At 51.2% G+C, this 19,224-nt stretch overlaps 1 protein-coding gene across 2 annotated transcripts; it reads right to left on the bottom strand.

Moving 5' to 3' along the window:
- Positions 1-4,293: 4,293 nt before the first annotated feature.
- Positions 4,294-14,507, bottom strand: TMEM128 (transmembrane protein 128). 2 transcript variants are annotated; one of them, XM_054581936.1, is made up of 5 exons: positions 14,398-14,507; positions 12,934-13,075; positions 9,131-9,289; positions 6,131-6,239; positions 4,294-6,022 (listed from the first exon to the last, which is right to left on the bottom strand). In XM_054581936.1, the coding sequence occupies exons 1-4, from the start codon at positions 14,492-14,494 to the stop codon at positions 6,140-6,142; spliced, it is 498 nt and encodes a 165-aa protein (XP_054437911.1). In that variant the 5' UTR covers positions 14,495-14,507; the 3' UTR covers positions 4,294-6,022; positions 6,131-6,139. The 2 variants fall into 2 exon arrangements, with proteins under 2 accessions (XP_054437911.1, XP_054437910.1); XM_054581935.1 differs by having other exon boundaries at positions 4,294-4,903.
- Between the last annotated feature and the right edge of the window lie 4,717 nt (positions 14,508-19,224).

Below are 19,224 nucleotides of genomic sequence, written 5' to 3'. Positions count from 1 at the left end.
ATTTGAACAGGTTTCTGTGAGGATGGAGTGAGTGGATACATACGATGCACTTTGGGAAGTGCCTGCCAAATACAATGTACCTAAGACACTTGGTTATTTACAGAGCACCCACCATGTGTCAGACACTGAGCGGAACTTAGGAGAAACACCTGCAGAACTGTCCTCCCAGGAAAGTGGCTCCGCAGCCGGGGACTGTGATGCCCAGGGCCCCCTGCAGCTGGCGGAGGCCAGGTGACTAAGTTCTGGTTAGTGGGGTGCAGGCAGAGGGGATGTGGGCGCTTCCAGGACGGCGCCCATGAAAACCTCCTACAGACCCTCCCCCCGCTGGAGGCGACAGCAACACGGGGGCCCCTGCGCCGAAACCGGCAGGGCCTGCCAGCCGGAGTCCCCCAGTGGGGGGAGGCAGGTCCTCCCCACCAGAGCAGGACCTTACGTGGATGAGAAACGTGGGAAGCCACCACAGCTCTGAAACCTGCCAGCCAGCCTCACCTTTACCTACTGTGATGCACAGATAACACGCGACCCCTGTCGGAACGTCGGGTGGGCCCCCGCCCGGGCTCCCTCCCCAGGCTCCCTCCACTCTTTCAATAAGCAACGAAGTGCAAGTTGTGGACATGAGACTTCATTCTCTGCTCCAGACAGTGCCGCGGCCGACTGACAGTGCGTTTACCCACTGTGCCTCCTGCCACTGAGACTGGTGACAGGTCTGAGCCCCACAGGGCCCTCAGTTTCTTAGGAGTGCCCCCGGCTGAGTCGTGGGCAGAGACGGTGGCCTCCGATGGCACCCAGGCCCCTTGTCCCCCTCTGCAGGAGCGTGTTTACTCTGCCCACGTCCCGCTGTGAGGGCTGACACGTGGCTCATCTCAGGTCAGGGGCTGGACACCCCTGACCAGGCAGCCGCTTTCCAGTGACAGCTCAGTGCCACCCGGATGACAGTGAGACGTGCTGTCCCCAAGACAGGCACTCCCCCATTTCATGGAGGATGACAGCGGGCGGTGCGTCAATGCCACAGATGACACGGGCACGGTTGCCCTGAAGGGCAGCAGGACCCCCGGGGCAATTAGATCTTCCCCCTGGTTGCCTTTGGTCCTGGTTACACAACCCCCGTGTGTCTAAGAATAAAAGCTGGGCAGTGTGCGCGTTCCCCGGGGCGGCCACAACAGCAGGCATTTACTGTGTCGCAGTCCCAGCTGGGGGTGGCTCCACGGCCAGGGCTGGCATCGCCTGGTGTCGCCACTCACGTCCTGGTGCCTGGCAAAAGCAAACCCCCAGGCCGGGCTCAGCCGACTGCCGCCCCGAGCTCCCGTGGGCCCGCTTTACATGCCCCGAGCCCCCCACAGCCTCGCGCCTGGGCCTGCGGGGGAGCGGCCCCCGGGAGGGCCCACCCACAGAGCAGGCACGGCAAGCCGCGTGGCCTTTATGACGTCGCCCTAGAAGCCAGCGGCATCGTCCTGCGTGCTCGCCTGGTGAGGGCCGTCAGGAGCCCACCCAGGTTCTAGGGAAGGGGATAACGGTCCTCCTCTGAGTGGCAGAGGTGCCAGAATATTCGGGGCCTGCTTCTCAAATATTCACAGCAGGTCCTGCGCTCAGTACCAGCGTTAACCAGGTCGGCCTTGGCGACGGGCCTCCTCGGTTGCTGAGCGCGCCACAGCTGCCATCCCTGCCCCCGTGACCCTGTACGTGGGCCCGCGAGCAAGCCCTGGGGTGATGGGCAACGAGGCTGACGGCGCCCGCGGGACTCGGCTTTCTGCCCTCCGGCTCTTCGGGCGAGGCTGCTGGTGAGCGCCCACACGGGACACCCATCACACCGGAGTCTGTCCCGAGAGGTCCCCCCACGTACCTCTTTCCCAAACCTCCTTGTCACCAATCTTCCGGTTCTTTTCCTTCCAAGCCACCGACGGTCCAGCCGCACCGGGAGCCTGTCAGCAGCCGCCCGTGACTTTGTGTAGGTGAGTACCCGGGACGCCTCCCAATCCCAAGTGGGCAGCCGGCATGCACCCCCGGGGACGGTTTGCCCCCGCCGCCCCCCCAGGGCCACCCGCGGCCGCTGTCCGCGTGGCTGGGCATGCCGTGGTCGGTGCCGTCACATGGTGCAGAACCAGCTCTGAACGAAGCCTGCGCTTTTCTGTCCTCGGTCATGAGAAACCCCCAGGGTCCGCAGGTGTGGAGGAGACGGCGCGGCAGGAGCAGGACTCACAGGAGCCTGCGTCACCTGCACAAGCCGCTCACTCGGGGCTCCCAACCCTGCTCAAGTTCAAGGCTTACATGCCGTTTCCACTCAATAATGTTACTGCCAAGCACGTGAGTGGGACGGAGAGATTTTCACAGCCCTTTTGGGAACCAGTTACTCTTCTCTTCAACTCCCCACCTTCCCTTGACCCAGAACCTCCAATTCTGCTTCTTTATGGTTACTCCTTAGTTTACGCAAACGCTACTAACTGCTACTGCATTGAATTACCTCCAGGGATTGCATGTAAACAGTCCCTAGAAACCACCAAACTTTCCCTCCTCAGGAATACTGAGCTGAGTCAGTCTTTCGAGAAAATCATTTTGAGGGAAGGCACCCATCCTCACTGCGGCTGCTGAGGAGGCAGGTAAGGGCCCCCGTTGCCTAGAGCCCTGGCCCCTCCCCACACTGTCCCCCTTCCGAACGTGTGGCTCTCCAGGGCCCCCCCACCCCCAATTTCTTTCCGATGCGTCTTCCTTTTGCTTCAGTGAAGCCAGGGGCCCTCGTTGCACAGTAACCAGCAGGGGCCTCACATCCTGCGAGAGCCTCCTAGAAAGATCGCCGCCTCCCCAGCCGCGTATTTGTCCTAGTGCACGGTTAGATTTCGTCACCGTCATGTGCCCTGACAGTTAAATGTTCCAGCTTCTGCAGAGATGCCTGAACCCCAGACGCCAGAGCGGGAGAGGCCTCAACCCTGCGCGGGCTGTGCGCACAAATCGGCAGAATTCTTCCAGAACAGCCCTGCCCTCTGAGTGGGAGGCCTGAGCAACTGGTGTGCGGGCCGGGCTGGAGACTTGGTCTTGACACCTGGGACTGTCAAAGCCAGGGGTGGTTTTGAGAGTACACACCTTCTGCCGTCTCCCTGCCTTTCGTGGGGAAGATTTTCACCTGATTTACTAGTAACTGTTACTCATTATTCTTAAGAGGGGGTGCTTGTTTAGAAGCAATAGCATTATTGGTTGACACTTATTTAATAGTTATAATAGGAAAAGGCTCATAAATAACTTGTATACTAGTTATTTAACAGAAATAAGGACCAGGCATGATCCTGTTTAGACAAGTTTATTAAAATGTCTCTTTTTAAGGAACAGGGAAATCTTACCATCCTAGTTGACCGCAGTATTGGCGTTTGGCTAACTGGATCCTAACAAACTGTATTCATCAGAAAATCTCAGCCTTAGATTTCTATCCAAGTAGTGAATCTATTCTGTAGGAAAAGATAGAGGTAGATGGATAGATAGATATAGGCAGGTAGATGGATGCATAGTTTATTCCATTGCAGGCTCTATCCAAAGATAGGTAACTATGCCTCTGCACAGTCTATCCAGGCAGACAGGTACAGAGTTTGTGGGCGTTAGCACCAGGGCACTGACCTTTGGCTCCAGCCTGCGCCTGCAGTGGGTCGGAACCGGCGCTCTGGAACGCTCCCTGGCAGGGTCCGCAGCCTCGGCCTCGGACTGGAGCCCCGCATCCCTGGCTGACGCCTGCCCGCCCCCACTCTTCGCTTTAAGTGTGACTCTCCCCGCACCCTCACGCCAGGCACACACAGGCCGGGCTCCTGCCTGCTGAGCGGGCCTGCCCTCTCCCGCTCCGGGGTCCGCTCTGCCTCGCCTTCCCTCTCCATCACCATGTGCTGAGTGGGCGCCCACTGTCTGCCAGGCCTGTAACAGCACCTTATCAACATCATCCCTCCTGCGCACAACCCTACAAGACAGATGTTGTCCCCACTTCGGAGCTGGAGGTACAGGGTGTGACCCGAGTCGGACACAAGTGGGGACTGAATCAGGTCATCTCTGCAAGTCCCTGTACGGGGAAAAGATCAACACCAGGGACTTTCTATGCCACGGGCTTACGGTGCTTGGGTTCCAGGGGAACACATCTGCCCTTGGAAGTGTGAACAGTGTCCTCATGGGGCCTCTGAAGGGCGGAGGAGCCTTCTTTGACCAGAGGCCTTATCACTACTACTAACCTGGATTGCAAATAGCTAAACACGGAAACTACTCCAGAGTTTGTGTTAACAAAACCCAGAAGAAAGTTATAAAAATATTTTATTTAAATGTTCAGGGAAGATTATACATACCTAAAAATCATTAAAAGCTCCTATGTTAGACATGCTAAAAACCCCGTAATTTACATGATAAAATCTAAAGTGAAGGGAATGCATACAATACGTTCTGCTGGTCCTCCCACCTGTCAAGGAAAAGTGTCAAGGAAAAGATTATAAAAATGGGATCTAAGGGAACTGCTGAAGTTGGGTCAAAGGCACATGGACACGTCGTCATCCTCCGCAACGAACGGCTGCTCCTGCAACGAGTGAGCAAGCCACCTACGGTATCGGGGGCACATGATGCACCTGTCGTGAGCCTTCGTTTAAATTTTTACACCAGTCCTTTCTCCAATGATTCAAACAGATTAACATTGCAAATCAGCCATTCCTATTTTGAAGAGAATATTCTTATGCTGAATCTGAAAAATTCAATAATCACTTGACTTTAAGAATGTGCAAATGAAACAATTTACTCTGATTTCAATCACAGTTCGATGAAGTGACAATTTTTCCCAGAAAACCACTCACTTCAAGATGCAAAAACACACTGTGGCCTTTTCACGTTTGGGATGCACTTTCGGCCGGCTGGATGCTTGATCACCCCACTTTACACCTCCCTGCCGTTGCACCTAAAAGAGAGCCAGCATTTACGCCCCGAGTGAGACAATTCGCACTGTGCCGTCGGATGCAATGTCAGAACGCAGGGCTCAGCGTACAAGCCTACGGCACTGGCTGGCTCGCCCTCACTAACCACAAATTCACGTGGGCAGTAAGCCGGAAGCTCCCCAGCGCATGTGGAAACTCAACACTGAGCAAAGACGTCCAGCCAGGAGAGCGGGGGAAGCAGGAGACACGGCCGCTGAGGGCCTGCTCCTGCGGTGGCACACAGCCGCCGGGGTAAAGGGCGCCCCGGGTCCCCGGGACCCCTCGCAGGCCCTTGTGTGGAGGGGCTCCGCACATCAGCACAGCCGTGGACGGGCCAGCGATTCTTTTCAGCCTGGGAACACCCAGGTGACGTCCGTTTCCTCTTTTGTGGCTGCAGTGACTTTCCTTAAAGACTCCAGAGGGAGAGCGTGCTGTCCGTTAGCTGAAAGGTCAGGTTTCCTTAGCCCCAGTAATTTTCTTATTGTATTAATTTTTACTGCTCTGGACGCAGTTTTCATCCTGTGACTTAACATATGAAGTAACTTCCTCCAAGTTCTGTTGCTAGTGGCACGAAGGGAGAGACTATCTCTGTTTTTCACCGTGTCCCTAAGCACATACGGTGAGCGCTCTCGATCCACACGCCATTAACAGATGAGCTACGTGGCGCCCACACACAGACCGCCGAGTCGGGCAGCGGGCCCTGGGGGCGCCGCAGGCGTCTGTGGGGAGGCCGGGACTCCATGAATAACCCGAGGGAAAGGTCACGTGTCAGCCAGCAGATTTTTATGGGGGAGCCAGAATAGTTAGAAAATGACAGAATTTTTCCCCCCCAAATGGGTAACATTGTTCATTTTCTCCAAATTTCCAATCCTTAAGAACAATCTAGCCAACATTCACTTGTATGTAAGTGGATGTCAATTAAAAAAAAATGGCCTACTGCATGAACTCGTTTACATCAGACGGTGCACGTGCTGTCTCCACAAGGTCTCTGCAGGGCAGGGCGCCCTCTCTCAGGGCTAGTCAGGACTAAAGCAGACGGAAGGGAGGGGGCTCAGGCCCTTTCACCTGAGTTCAGTGGGTGAACAGCTGCCGGGTGAACACAACTGAAATGAGCAACAAGCCGTCCATTACTGTTGCATCGCCTGAAAATTGCCCTGGAAGGCGTGTCTCGGGTGGGGTTAGTATTAGCAACACCATCCTGGAGAGCTTACCGTTAGGAATCATCCCAGGAGGGAGATGAACATTACAACTCCCATAAACTGGGTAAACAACAGCAGCGGAGTGAAAAATGACCACACAGGCCATAAAGCAATGTTGAAGCTGAAAGAAAAAGACAAAAACACATGGTTGACAACTCTAGGTATATTTTACACAAATACGAGGGCAGACCAAAAAAAAAACCCCGAATTATTTTCTGGAGGGTGGGCCCCTTGTAGTACACGCTTCCCCCGCTACGTGAGTGTTCTAGGAACCCATCTGTATCAATGTGCCAGCTGGCACTGTTGTGAGAGGCTGCTGCATTCGGCTTCGGTGAATTTTTTTTTGAAGACTCTTTCAACAGGTTTGCCCGTTTCCTGATGGGGATTTATGAGCGCACCTCTCTACACCGCACTGAGTAATCAGCAGTTTCTGACCTAACTCCCGTGCCCTACCCTCCCTATTCACCTGGGCTCGCCCTAAGCGAGTTTTTTTTCTTTTTTGCTTCCCAGATGAAAAAAGTCCTCAAAGGGAAACATTTTACTGGTGTGGAAGAGGTGAAATAAAAAATGGCAGAAGCACTAAAAGGCATCAAAACTGACAAGTTCAAAACCTGTTTTTGGCCCTGGCTCAGTAGATTGGGCGCTGGCCTGTGAACCAAAGAGTCACTGGTTCAATTCCCAGTCAGGGCACATACCTGGGTTGCGGACCAGGTCCCCAGTGGGGGACACAAGAGGCAACCACATATTGCTATTTCTTTCTCTTTCTCTCTCCCTTCCCTTCTGAATTAAAAAAATCCCCCCCCCCCATGCATATTCTACTATAGAATCCAGATTTAAAGAACTCACTTTTTTCCTCAGTTTGGGAAAGTTCACTCAGCCAGCAACATTATATGTTTTTTTTTCCCCTCAGAGATGTGATTTAGGAAATATTGGAAATGTCACAACCTCTGCTAAGAGTACTTGGAACTGGAATCACTAAAGGTCCTCTGCTGAAAGCTGGCATGGCCCCATAGGAACTTAAGTCTCTGAGCGCTAGTGTCTCCAGTGGGACATGCACCCAAGCGGCCGCAGCTGGCTCTCACGATCTCGCACACTATTGAATGACTATGGTAAAAAGATGGTTAAAAGCTTTTACGGTTAGAAACAGAATGAAAAAAATAACCATTTATTACTTTCTATTTAATGTTCCACTGAGAAAAACACTATTCCCATTACCAAGGGAAGAATAAAACACTTTCTAGGTGCAACTGATTTTTGCGGACTGAACTTAGAGAAGCAGAAGTTAAAGAGGGAAAACTATAGTTAATTCAATCCTTCAGAGAGTAACTGATTTTAATATACAAGGTTTTAGTAAGTAGAACTTTAAAATAACTATAATTATGCTGTTCTGAAAAATAACTTTTCTGAGGGTGATAGGAGCCTTACAAGAAAATGTAAATTAACACACCTATTTACCTATATTACTGAAGAGTTAGTAACAGCCATGTCGCAATGTAATATGTTAAATACCCTTAAACTTCAACAATGGAAAATAATTTAAAAAATAGATTTAAAATGAATAGGTACAAAAGTATATTTTTCCAAAATCTAAATTCATTTAATATCAAGAAAGGAAAAAACCTACAGGGCTATCCACAATCAACGGCAGTTCCTTGAATAACATCATTTCATTAGGAATCTAACTCTTGTTTATATCTACTAGCCTGTGGAAAAACTGGTTCCGTTACATATTGTTTCACATAAAGTCGCAGAACCTAAGGACGATGTTAAGTGAGAACTTTCTGTACATACAGTAGCTTTTCTCCCTGACTGGCAGGATCATGGGATTTATTTCCTTTGTGTTTCCTGTAATTAACAGATTTTTTCTTCAGTGAGCAAGTGTACTTTTATAAATATTTCACTGAGTGCCTATTAATAAAGGGGGATACTGATTTTGGTATTTTTAAATTACAGCAGTGAAAGAATAAAAACAACCGTAAGCCCAACAACGGGGAGCTGGTTAAATAAACCATGGGATGTCCATGTGGTGATAACTATGTAACTACTAAAAACAGTGAGGTACCCCTACGCGCGCCGATACGGAAGAACTACAAACTATTCAGGGCTCATTACCAAAAAAAAAAAAAAAAAAAAAAATCTCGTAAAACAGTCTGGCATTATTTGCAGAAGCTGGAGGTATGCACATCCTGTGAGCCAAAAATTTCACTCCTAGAGGTAAGTATATACGCGCGCGCATGCGTGTGTATAGAACAGGAACGTGCAGCGATGCATGAGACATATCCTACAATGTTCTTGATAACATCATTAACGCCACCGCCAGGCTGGAAACAATCCAAGTGCTGTCAACAGTAGGAAAAATAACCTGGGATTCGGCTAGAGGCTGGACTTTTAAACCGTGGTAAGTAATTGTCATGCACAAGATGGAAAAATCATACATAACGTATCAGAAAAAGCAAACGTAAAGAATATGTAAGAATACATTTTTATAAAGTTCAAAAACAGACAAAACAAAAATGGAGTATTGAAGAGATGCAAAAGGAAGCGGTGAGCGTAAAGACCAGACACATTCCCGGGCAGGCCAGCATGTGGTGTGTGGCATGTGGCATGTGGCGTGCGTGGCGTGCGTGGCGTGTGGCGACCGCAGGAGGCGAGGGAGGGCTTGGCCGGCGCAGCTGGTCCCCTTCTGGTCCTGGGCGGGGCTCCCCGCAGCGCTCCCTCCCTGATTCGCTCAGCTGCGCGATTTCGTCTTTTCTACTTTCTGTATGTATTATGCCTCACAGTGAAAATGATTTAAAAAGAAAACTGCAGAGTCGGGGAGTATATAGCTTGTCAGCATTTGTGTTTTAAATAAATACATAAAGAAAGATACTGCTGGAAAGGGAACTGGAGACTAGAAATGACAGGGAGACTATTTTCCTGTTATTCCTTTTTCTCCTCTGAAATTTGTAAGATGTACAACAGTCCTGATCAGGAAAATTTTTACTCCTATCAGTCATTTCAAAGCTAACTTACCAAACCCCCGCCACAATAAAGGTGGCAGTTGTAATGGGTATCAAGGCTGGGTACTTGACGTCGTAGTCTCCAATCCCGCGATACCACTCCAGGTAGAGAATGCAGTAGAACGCAATGGCCAAGCTGGTAAGCAACAAGGCGCCGCCAGAGAGAAACCAGCTGCAGAGACAAAAACGATGCCAGGGTGGACAGCACTTAGCAATTAGCAGACACCTTAAAAGCCTTCAGTGACAGCCCAAACCTCTGTTTCAGTGAGAACACTGACCGTAAAAGGAACGCAGAGGGACCCACCGTTACTCCGTCCCAGGTCTCAGAGAGTCTCCATCCCCTGGGAGCAGGGGCAGGAAGGGATGAGCCTGGGATCCATGGCGGACGAGAAAGTACGACTTTAAATACACGCACGCACATGTGCTTTCATAAGCTACCCAACCAAAAAAGACCCCTGGTTACGGCAACACACTTCCTGCGAAAGTAGAGGACAGAGAGCAGCTTTCTGTTCGCTCCTAAAGCGCTGAGTGTGAGAGCGGTAAACAGGGCGCCCTTGACCCCCCCAAGCAGGCTCTCTTAGAGCGCTGAAAACCAGTGTGGAGGATGGTTAGTTCCTGTTGTCTCTCACAAAATATTTCTGAATAAACCCTCGCATTATTAGAAGATCTCCGATGCCCCTCCAAGAGGCAATGTCTTTTTTCCTCACTCCTAATTGAACCTAACCTGACTCTGTGTGTGTGAACCCACCGACGCCTTCCTTCCGGCCCCTGCTGGTCATGGGAGGGGACCAGGTTTGGGGAACAAAGTCCCTTTCCCAGTCCCCCAACCCAACCCGACACCCGTGTCGTTTGCTTCTCCACGGGGAGAAGACTGGGACCCCACGTAGAAGACGGGGAACAGGGCCTGGAACCGTCAAGCTCACAGCCACTGAGCGGACTCCCAACGACGGCAACGCTCCGGATTCCTGTGATGACGACTCTGGGGTTCACAGCTGCGAGCGGCGGAGGGCAGCGGTCAGGGGCACGGCTTCGAAATCCGAGTCCGACCTCAGCCCTCGCGTGACCCGCTTTGTGACTCCGGGCCGAGCAGGTCACCTCGGCGTGCTTCAGCAGTAGTGACGCTGCTTATGCACAGAGCAGCCGCGACGACGAGATCGCGTTCAGAAAAGGGCCTGAACCCCCAGCGGGGGTCCCTGTTGTGCCCTGACGCTCTTCCTCTCTGCGGAAAATGCTTCTGTGCCCCTTTGGAGGGGCCCCAAAGACTCTCTCCTGCCGGCCTGTGCATTCTCAGCAGGCGCGCTACCGCCTCCAAAGCGAGGCGCGCACTCGATTTTGTACATATAAAGCACAGATATTCATGTAGTATGGAAGGGAATGATTAGGGGAAAAATGTCTTTAAAAAGCCTCCGTAGGAGGAGCTGGTAGAGAAGGGCTGAGGACACAGGGCTCGAGTCACGGTGCGCTCCTCACTTCGTCAGAGGCCTTCCTCTCTTCCTCTCAGCTTTTCCTCTGCACACGGATCCTATGTGGCTACTACGTCCACATACGGTAAAGACTATACGAAATTAAAAACCGGCCCAAACAAAACGAACCTGTACGTCGCAGGCCCTCCGCCCTGGCTGTGCGTCAGCCGCCTCGCAGCTTTCTCAGGGAAGCGATCTTGCGCCCGTTTCTGTAGCTGATGGGGCGCGGGGCGGGGGGCGTTGGTTCTGAGGAAGGCCCTGAGCATCTGGGATGGTCAGTTGTTTTTTCCTTTATTTCCTAAGCTGATTTTGACATGCACAACCAGGATTTTTTTTGTTAAATTTTGACTTCCAAAGCATCCGATATTTTGGCTTTGTTTTTAATGCCGACTTGTCCCTCCTGACTTCGAATATACGATTTTATACCCTGGCACAGATTCAGAGAATCTTACTGCCTCGCCAGGCTTCTGAACTTGAGCTAAGAGCAGGGCAGAAAAAGAAATCACCTCGGGTGTCAGGGGACCGAACCGTCTGCGAGAAGGCAGAGGCACCTTCAGCGGCTTTCGGGCCTTGCTCTTCAGGCCCCCACGCCCACAGAGGCCTCGGCCTCTGTGCCCGCATTCACCATTTCTTCTAGGGGTGACATGTACCTGAGGCCAGGCCTGCGACTTCTACTTCTTTGCCCTGCTCCATGATCCCAGAGGCCGAGTCCCGGCTCTTCCCACAACGGCAGTGGCGGTGCGCTCGCTGTGCTACGGCTGCAGGCGCCCGGCTCCTTACACGTGTCGCTACCTACTCTTTTTCTCACCATCTCATGAAAGAACGTGAACATAAAAACGCGAATACATAAATCCTCTCATCTCTTCTAACCTCAAAAAGGCCCACAGCTGGAGGCTGGCACGGACTAGGCGTCCTTTCCAGGTGCTCACACAGCATCCTGTGCGCACACTTACGTGCGCGCCCCACGTGACCTGTCCACCTGGCTGGCTGGGCCCAGAAGGAGCAGCCGGGCCTCCTTTATCTCCCCACCAGAGCCGAACCCATCTCAGGCTCTCGTGAAGTATTTGCTGAATGATGGGGCAGCTGCTACTGGCGGGGTTTGAAGTAACTATTCCTTTTCCTGGCCCGAGTTCTAAACCAACCGAGGGACACAGGAGTCAGGCTAATGAAGATCAGCTGCCAGCGTCTGCACAGAGCTGTGGGAACATGGCTCTGGGGAACAAAGACAAAGAGCCTCCTAACATTGACACCCAGAAACAGACAAACTCACCCACCAGCTTCCAAGATGCAGTGGAAACCTAGCGACCACCCCATGCTGGGGCTGCCCGACAAAAGGATGGCACAGAAAAGCAGGCTGGAATCCGTGCTTGGCTTGCAAGAGGGAGAAGGTGCTGAGCGGCACATGTCTCGTTCTTCATCACAGACCCAATCAGGAAGCCACACCACCTCCCGGGGAAGGAGCGAGTGAGGCAGAAGGGCAGAAGGTGGGGGTGTTCAGGGCAAGTTCCCGCTTGTAGAAATAAGGAAAGAGAGGAACCCGCTTCCTCCCTCCCGCAGTTTAAATAAACTCCCCTCGGCCTCCCTTCCCCTGGCTGCCTGCGCTCTCGCTCTCCCAGGCCGCCCCTCCCGCCGGCACTGCTCCTCCCGAAGGCCTCTGCAGAGCCACTGCAAGACAGGATCAAACGGCCCAGCCACGCCTCTCAAGCCTCCCTGGTCCCTCCAGAAATACTTGCACACGACACGATCAGACCCCCCCCAATGCCAGCTCTGAGGCTCGCCAACATCTCTTCCTCTGTCTTCTGTGACCTAGGGGCCTCTATTACACTCTCCAATGTTCAGAGGACTCTGGAACGACCCACAGCCTCCTCCTCCACGTGAACGCCTAAGATTAACTAGTGACCTTCACCTCGACAGTAACCCAGCCACTCCCTGTTGTTACCTTGTTAGTGGCACCTACGCCGTGAGCACAAGCCTTAAGGCCTTACTCTTACTCACCACAGCGCTCACTCCCTCCTCCTAGTGTTCCCGCGCTTTACCTTCACGAAGACCTACAGGCAGACTTTCTCCTTCTGTGACTTACAGATGGGTTAGGTCCTTCTCTAATATACCCCTTGCCCATCCTACAACACCCCTGTGCTGAAAGGCACGAGGAAACAACTTCTGTCTCACCCCGTCCGCTGCACACACGCAGAGCGTGCGCCCTCCGACTCACCCGGCTATCTCCCGCCCTCCCAACGCCATGCCTTGCAGAAACCAGGCCCCTGCTAAGCACTAGAAGGATTCAACAGACAAAAATAAAACATGAAGAATAAGACAAGAGTGTTTAACGTTTGCGCCAGCAAAGTTTTCTTACCTACTAGTGTGAAAGTTTTCTTTAATAGTTTTAAAGAAATCAGCATAATAGGTCACAACAATGGAGGCCAATATCCAGAATCCAGAATGGACATTAAGTCTTGGAAGAGGTTTCTGCTTTTTCTCAACAGCTGCAGAGGCTCCTGCAAATAAGGGAGATTTCAACTTATTAAATTACCATAAGTTCGTGTGGGGAAATTAACATCTTTTAAGCCAAATAAAAAAATTTCCTAGAGCTTTCTAAGAACCAGATTCTCTCCCAGCATAGAATGAAGTTCTTTTGTAAAACCAATATCGGTTTATATTTGCAGAAATAATTACTAGGAGCTCACTATAAAACATGTTCTACATAGTCACCTTTTTTCCTCTACATGAATTTTGAAATCAAATCTACATATTCAGTCTTTCAGAAAGAATGATGGCACTTGGTAATATAAGAATTTTAACATTATGTTTCATATTTCATTTAGGAAAGTAATTATCCTATTAAGGAAAATGCAAAGGGCAAACGTTAGAGCACGAAACAAACTTGTGATTTCCCAAAAATACTACTTGTAACTATGTTAAACAAGCACAACCTTTTAAGGCAGCTCAAAATTGGAAAGGGCACACTAGGTCTAGCCCTGGGACCCAGTATGAAAGAACAGGCAGCTCGGGTTGGATCTACTGAGTTATTTCTCACAAGTTCCCCAAGTGACTGACATCCACTGGTATACATCGGAGGTTGTCAACCTTTAGGATGTCTAAGAAACTTGTTCATAATACAAGTTCCGGAAGATAATACCCTCCAAATTTATAAGCCAGCATGCCTGGACATGATGCTTTCTGTTTATTTTTAGAAAATAATAAATGCAAATGGCTTATAACATACAGGACAAAAAGATCTAAAATGAAATCCATCTCTCCCAGTTCCCCTGGCCAGAAGCAACCACCAGTATCCACTTCCCGTGGATTCTTCTACACCCTCCGCATCTACAGGAAAGCACACACCGCCCGGCATCCCGTCTGTACCCAAGTGGTGGGTGGCACACCACTCAGTTCTGCGCCGCCCTTTGAAAACCACCCACGTTGGTAGACAAAAGTCTGCCTGCGAGTCTCCAACCAGCTCTCTGCTACTACAAGCAGTGCTGAGGTGTGACACTTCGCACACACGGCCTGGCGTACCGGTACGAGTATGTTTGGTTGATTCTTAGAACCGGTGGGTATTTTTAATGGTGTTAGATGATCATTCCGGGGGATCCTAAAGCGCAGCTTAGGAGGGAGACGCGCAGGACTCCGTGATCTCTAAGAATCTTTTAGGACACTAAATAACCTCCTTGAAAACTACTGCTAAACCTTGAGAAACTAAACCCGGCCCCTCCTGCCCGGGCAGGGCTGCGCGAGGCTCGCGAGGCCGGCCGTTTTCGGGCGTCTCAGCCCCGGGAACCCCGGCGCGCCTCGGAGTGCGTCCGGAAGAGCGCCTCACCCTGCCTGGCGTAGCCTTCGCCGTCCAGCGACGCCTCGGCGTCGGGGGGGAACAGGTATCGCCTCCGGAGCTGCTCCCGGGCCCGGAGAGCGTCCATCTTGGCGCCCCTAGTAACGCGATGGAAGTGACGTCAGACAGCCGGAACTTCCGGCATCGACTTCCGGGGTTAGGCGTCCTTTTCCGTGAGCGCTAGAGATCGTGATGTGTCTGGGTTTTAGTTGGTGAGAATCTAGCGGGGAGTTGGTTTCGCAGGCTACGCCTTCCAATCCTAAAATGATTTGAACTCAAAATGCGCATCCTCTCACGGTCGAAAACATCCCATTTTCTTCCGGAGGGCCGAGCTTACGGGTGCCGCAGAAGGAGGGACGGGCGGGGATGCGCGACGCCGCTCCGTTAGCCCTACGGTTCCGCGGGTGCCCCTGGCTCCAAAGCTGAGAAGTACCCTGGGGCAGGCCTCGGCTCTCAGTCCCCAGCCTCTTTCTCACTTCTCCCCAGCGGGAACTCGGGGGAGGAAAGGACCGCGGGCACCAGCTGTTGAGCCTCAGGCCTGGCATTGACCACTTGGGTGGACTTGGGCAAGAAGTAAACCTCTCTGGGCCTCTTTCCTCCTCTGCACCCCGGGATTATACCTGCCTCCTAGATTTGTTGTGAAGTTTAAATGCGAAGCCCCTGTATAGTGTTCATATTAATCCCCTTTTTCCAACATCTGAGAAATTTCACCGGCTGGGAATGTGGGACCTAAATTTATACTGTCCCAGAAAACTGCCATCTCCCATCACTCATGCGCTGTTAGGCACCATGCTAGACAATGCAGAGAAAGATGAATAAGACACGATGTTACACTTGAGGAGCTCCTGGGCCAAAGAGGAGCACAGAGTTGTACTACAGTACATTGCAGTGTTTGTAAACATACGGAAGCATTTCCTTAAGTCAACAGACATTTCCTGAGTAGCTACATCTGCTAAAATGCATAGGACAGAGGTGAGTTAGAATCTAGTGGAGGAGATGATTTCAATACAATGTCGTAATAGAAACATTGTACACAGGGGGTTACTCCCGCACAGAATAAAGGGCAGTGTGTTCTGCTGGGAGGTGCAGGGAGTACAGAGAGTGGCGTGAGGTGTGTCAGACACAGGGGTGGATAGCCCAGGAAGCCACCCAAGAAATAAAAGTTATTTGGCTGCCTTTTTATCCTCTATATGTCATGGGTATTTGCAGAAGAAATACAGTAAGAACATCAAGTTTCTACTGGTTTATTTCTTGTCATTTCTTCAGCCTTTCTAGCAAACCCATTGGAGCAAAGGATTTAACAGCTGGTTGGATCATATGGCCTTTCTACACAATACCTCCTTTTTCTTGTTTTGTTTTTTTTTCTTTTCAGACTCCGAAAGAACCAGGGTTCATCTCTGCAAAGCCAACTAGGGTCTTCACCCTCCTTTCTTCTCTCTCTTGTGTAGGGTTAGAAGCCTTGGTAACAGGAAGTGAGTCCCTCCTATCAAATAGTCTTCTGTTGGCCGTCTCCTCGCACAAAGGTCAGTGCTGGGTCTCCCTCATAACTGGATACTCCCGGAGCATTGCAGCAACCCCAGGGCCCCCATGTGCAGTGCAGGCAAGGCAGATCTGGTTTCCCCTGTGGCGGTTTCAGGGCCTTTGTATTTGGATCTGGACTCCTTCCAGCATTTTTTCCCCAGATATTTCAAATGGCGCTACTTGAACACCATAGTGATGATACTTAAAAGCAGACTGGAAAAAAGCCAATATCTAATGACTGTGTCTTAAAGTTCCTAAATGTGTGCTCTGTGCACCTTAAGGACAGATATATGATATCAGCACGCTACCAACCAAGACATTTTTATTTGCAATGTGGATTACTTGTGGGGGAAAATGAATTTGACTGTGACCTTTGCTGGCCTCCCCTTAGCAACATGATTAAGGCTAAGGCACTTGTAGACTATTCAATTCTGGCTCCATCACCGTGGGATCTTGGGCAAGTTATTCATTGTTCTAAGTATCCGTTTACTCATTTATGACACAGCAGGTACCAGAGTGAAGATAAATGCATACCAGCTGCTTAGCACAGTGCCTGGCATGTAGTATGTGTTCAAGCAGTGGTAGTTACACCTCATCAATACTTAACCGGGCCTTCCAGCTCGGGCTCCCGCTCGCCTCTCAATTAGTTATTCCCTCCTCCTCAGGCTCCAGTTACTCTCTGCTGCAGTTTTCCTTTTGCCGCTTCTCACCTTAGTTGACGGAGGCAACAGCCATGTCTCAGTAGCTCCCCAGCGCCTTGCAAACACCTGGCACGTAGCAGGAGCTCCATTGCCTGGTTTTCACTATGGCCCTTGATCACAATGAACTGGCCTTCAGTGTGGCCGTGCATGAGTCTGCCCAGCACCCCCGCCCTCTGCCCAAGAAACCACTTTTCCCGCTTTCTGCAGCAGTCCCGCGGAGGCCTCAGGAGGCGGGGAGGGCTCATGACCCCAACAGCATCTGTCAGCCCCCAGGCCTGGCGAGCTGTTGAAATGGTGTGAGGTCAGGGCGGGCTCGGGGCTGACCTCGTGGGGACACAGGGAGGGAGCCCACCTAGGAAGGAAGCTGTGGGATGCAAGACAAGCCAGGAGGTCTCGGCAGCATCGCCTCCGCTCCTAGGTCCAGCCGAGCCCTAGTTCACCTAGGTGAGGACGTGAGCTCTGGAGCCAGCCCGCCTGGTGGCTGTCATAGTGCTTCTGTCATTACTGGCTGTTTCAACCTCGGGACGGCCACTTACGCTCTCCTTTGCCTCAGTTTCCTCACTTGCAAAATGGGGTTAAGAATAGTACCTACCTCATAGGATCGGATCAAGAGTAAAAGTATTAATGCACGCAAAGTGCTAAGAACAGGTGCGGCCCATGGAAAGCCCTCAGGTAGTCTTTCCTGTTGTTATCCATGGTTGAGACTGCACAGATTTCTCAACCAAAAGAACAATGTTGTTTTTTTTAAAAGAAATCAATGCCAATTTGACTTGTTTTCTGTTACTTGCAACCCTGAGGCCAGACCAAGGCAGGCAGCCCTGTTCTCTCGTTGTGCCCTTAGCCAGCCCGTAGTTCCCAGCTGGGCTGCGTCCTTCCAGACGTGCGTTCACACGTGGAAAGCCCTTAGGAAAGCACCTGGCACATGGAAAGGGCTCGTAAATGTTAATGTTTCTCACTTGGGATACTGCCCTTTGTTCTAAGAAGAAAGCCTTTAATTATATAAACAATACAATGAAATATGTGTCTGTACACAACCCCACTTCACTGACAAAGCTGTAGAATTGGAATTGCTAGGTGAAAAGATCGGAACACTTGAAAGGCCTTGACTGCTATCTTGAAACCAGCTGCAGAACGAGGACACACGGTTCTCCCTGACAGCCCCTCCAGCAGTGGGCACATGCGCACCAACTACGGGCTCTAGCTTGTTGGTGAATTTATAATTTCAACTTATTTATCATGTTGGATAAAGCCATGAAAAGGGTTTTCTGATCACATGACCCATTGAGGACACTACTTGGAATCCTAGCCTTGGCCATTTTTTTAAAAAGCTTTACCTGGAATATCTTCATAATAATGGTCTATATCATCAGTACTAAGGAGAGGCAAGTAAAAACAAGGACGGGGGTCCTGACCAAAGGCCAAGAGAAAAAACCTAAGTTACCCAGGAGACACCAGAGTTCAAACCCCGATGCTGCTACTTACTGTGTGACCTGGGGCAGGTCACTTAAGCGCCCTGCACCTCGTGACCCATGAAGTGGCCCACTGACATCGCCCTCCTAGAGCTGCTCAGAGGGCTGGTGTGTATATGGAGAGGGCTCAGCACTGTGCCTGATACAGCGGAAGTGCCCCATAAACAGGAACTGCGATTACTGTTGTCGTTGGGGAAGCAGAGTCTCGGCAGCAGGTCGTAGCACTACAGGCTGGAGGGGCGAGGCCGGTGCCGGTGGAAGAGCTCGGGCTGTAGGAGGGCGGGGGCTGATGATGAGGAAACAAATGGCCGTCCTTTCTGGAGCACCTTGCACGCGGTAACTATTTAATCCTCATAGCAACCTTGTGAGGTTGTTAACTGTTGTGATTCCCATTTTGTATACGAGGAAACTGAGGCACAAATTTTTTTATGATGGCATCTGAGGAAGCTTTAATTTATTCCCTTGATGGGAGTGATTTAACTGGCTGTTTGGTAGTTTAATTTCTGAGCAAGTGCCAAGTGTTCTGGGAGTTGAAAGGTTCGTCATTACTCAGGTCTTTGCTCCTAACCTCACAGCTAGTGAAGTGGGAGCTGGGACTTGAACCCAGGTGGGCTTGGCGGGCTTGGCTTCAGGGCCTACCTCTGAGCCGCCATGCTACAAGCTGCCTCTGCTGAGGCACAGTCTTGCAGGCCTTAAGCCATGGAAGTGGAAAAATCTGAGTGCCTGGGCTCATTCTTGCTGAATGCTGGCTGCATGGTGCTGGGCCACCAATTCAGCTAGAAGCCAGGGAGGGACTATGTGGCAACTTAGTTTCCCCTCTTGGCCCTTTCCCACCCAGACCCAGGTAGACATTGCTAATCAATCACAGTACTTCCTCCTCCTCCTAAGAGGAACAATCCTGAAGAACAACCAGAAAATCATCACCCAGTGACTGGATCTGACAGGTCCGATAAAATCTATTCGCTGTCCCCAGCTTGAGGGCGCAGGGCAGGCCAGGCCACAGTACAGAAGTGTAAGCTGGGGGTTGCTTTCAGGCCAGGAAGAACCTGGGCGGCCTGCCTTAAACTCCTCAACACGTCGCTCATCTAGATGTCCGAAAAGTCACAGAGGTAGGCGTGCAAACACAC

The sequence above is a fragment of the Pteronotus mesoamericanus genome, unplaced genomic scaffold (assembly GCF_021234165.1).
Source record: "Pteronotus mesoamericanus isolate MK-2021 breed Mesoamerican mustached bat unplaced genomic scaffold, CSHL_Meso_final contig_68, whole genome shotgun sequence".
NCBI lineage: Eukaryota > Metazoa > Chordata > Mammalia > Chiroptera > Mormoopidae > Pteronotus > Pteronotus mesoamericanus.
This window is presented reverse-complemented; position numbering and strand designations above follow the sequence as displayed.

Excerpts from the sequence above, each read along its gene's own strand:
- TMEM128 (XM_054581936.1), bottom strand. The coding sequence starts at position 14,494 with ATGGACGCTCTCCGGGCCCGGGAGCAGCTCCGGAGGCGATACCTGTTC. Across the intron at positions 13,076-14,397 it reads CGAAGGCTACGCCAGGCAGG|GAGCCTCTGCAGCTGTTGAG; the intron begins GTGAGGCGCTCT and ends CCTTATTTGCAG. Across the intron at positions 9,290-12,933 it reads GAAAACTTTCACACTAGTAG|CTGGTTTCTCTCTGGCGGCG; the intron begins GTAAGAAAACTT and ends TTGTCTCTGCAG.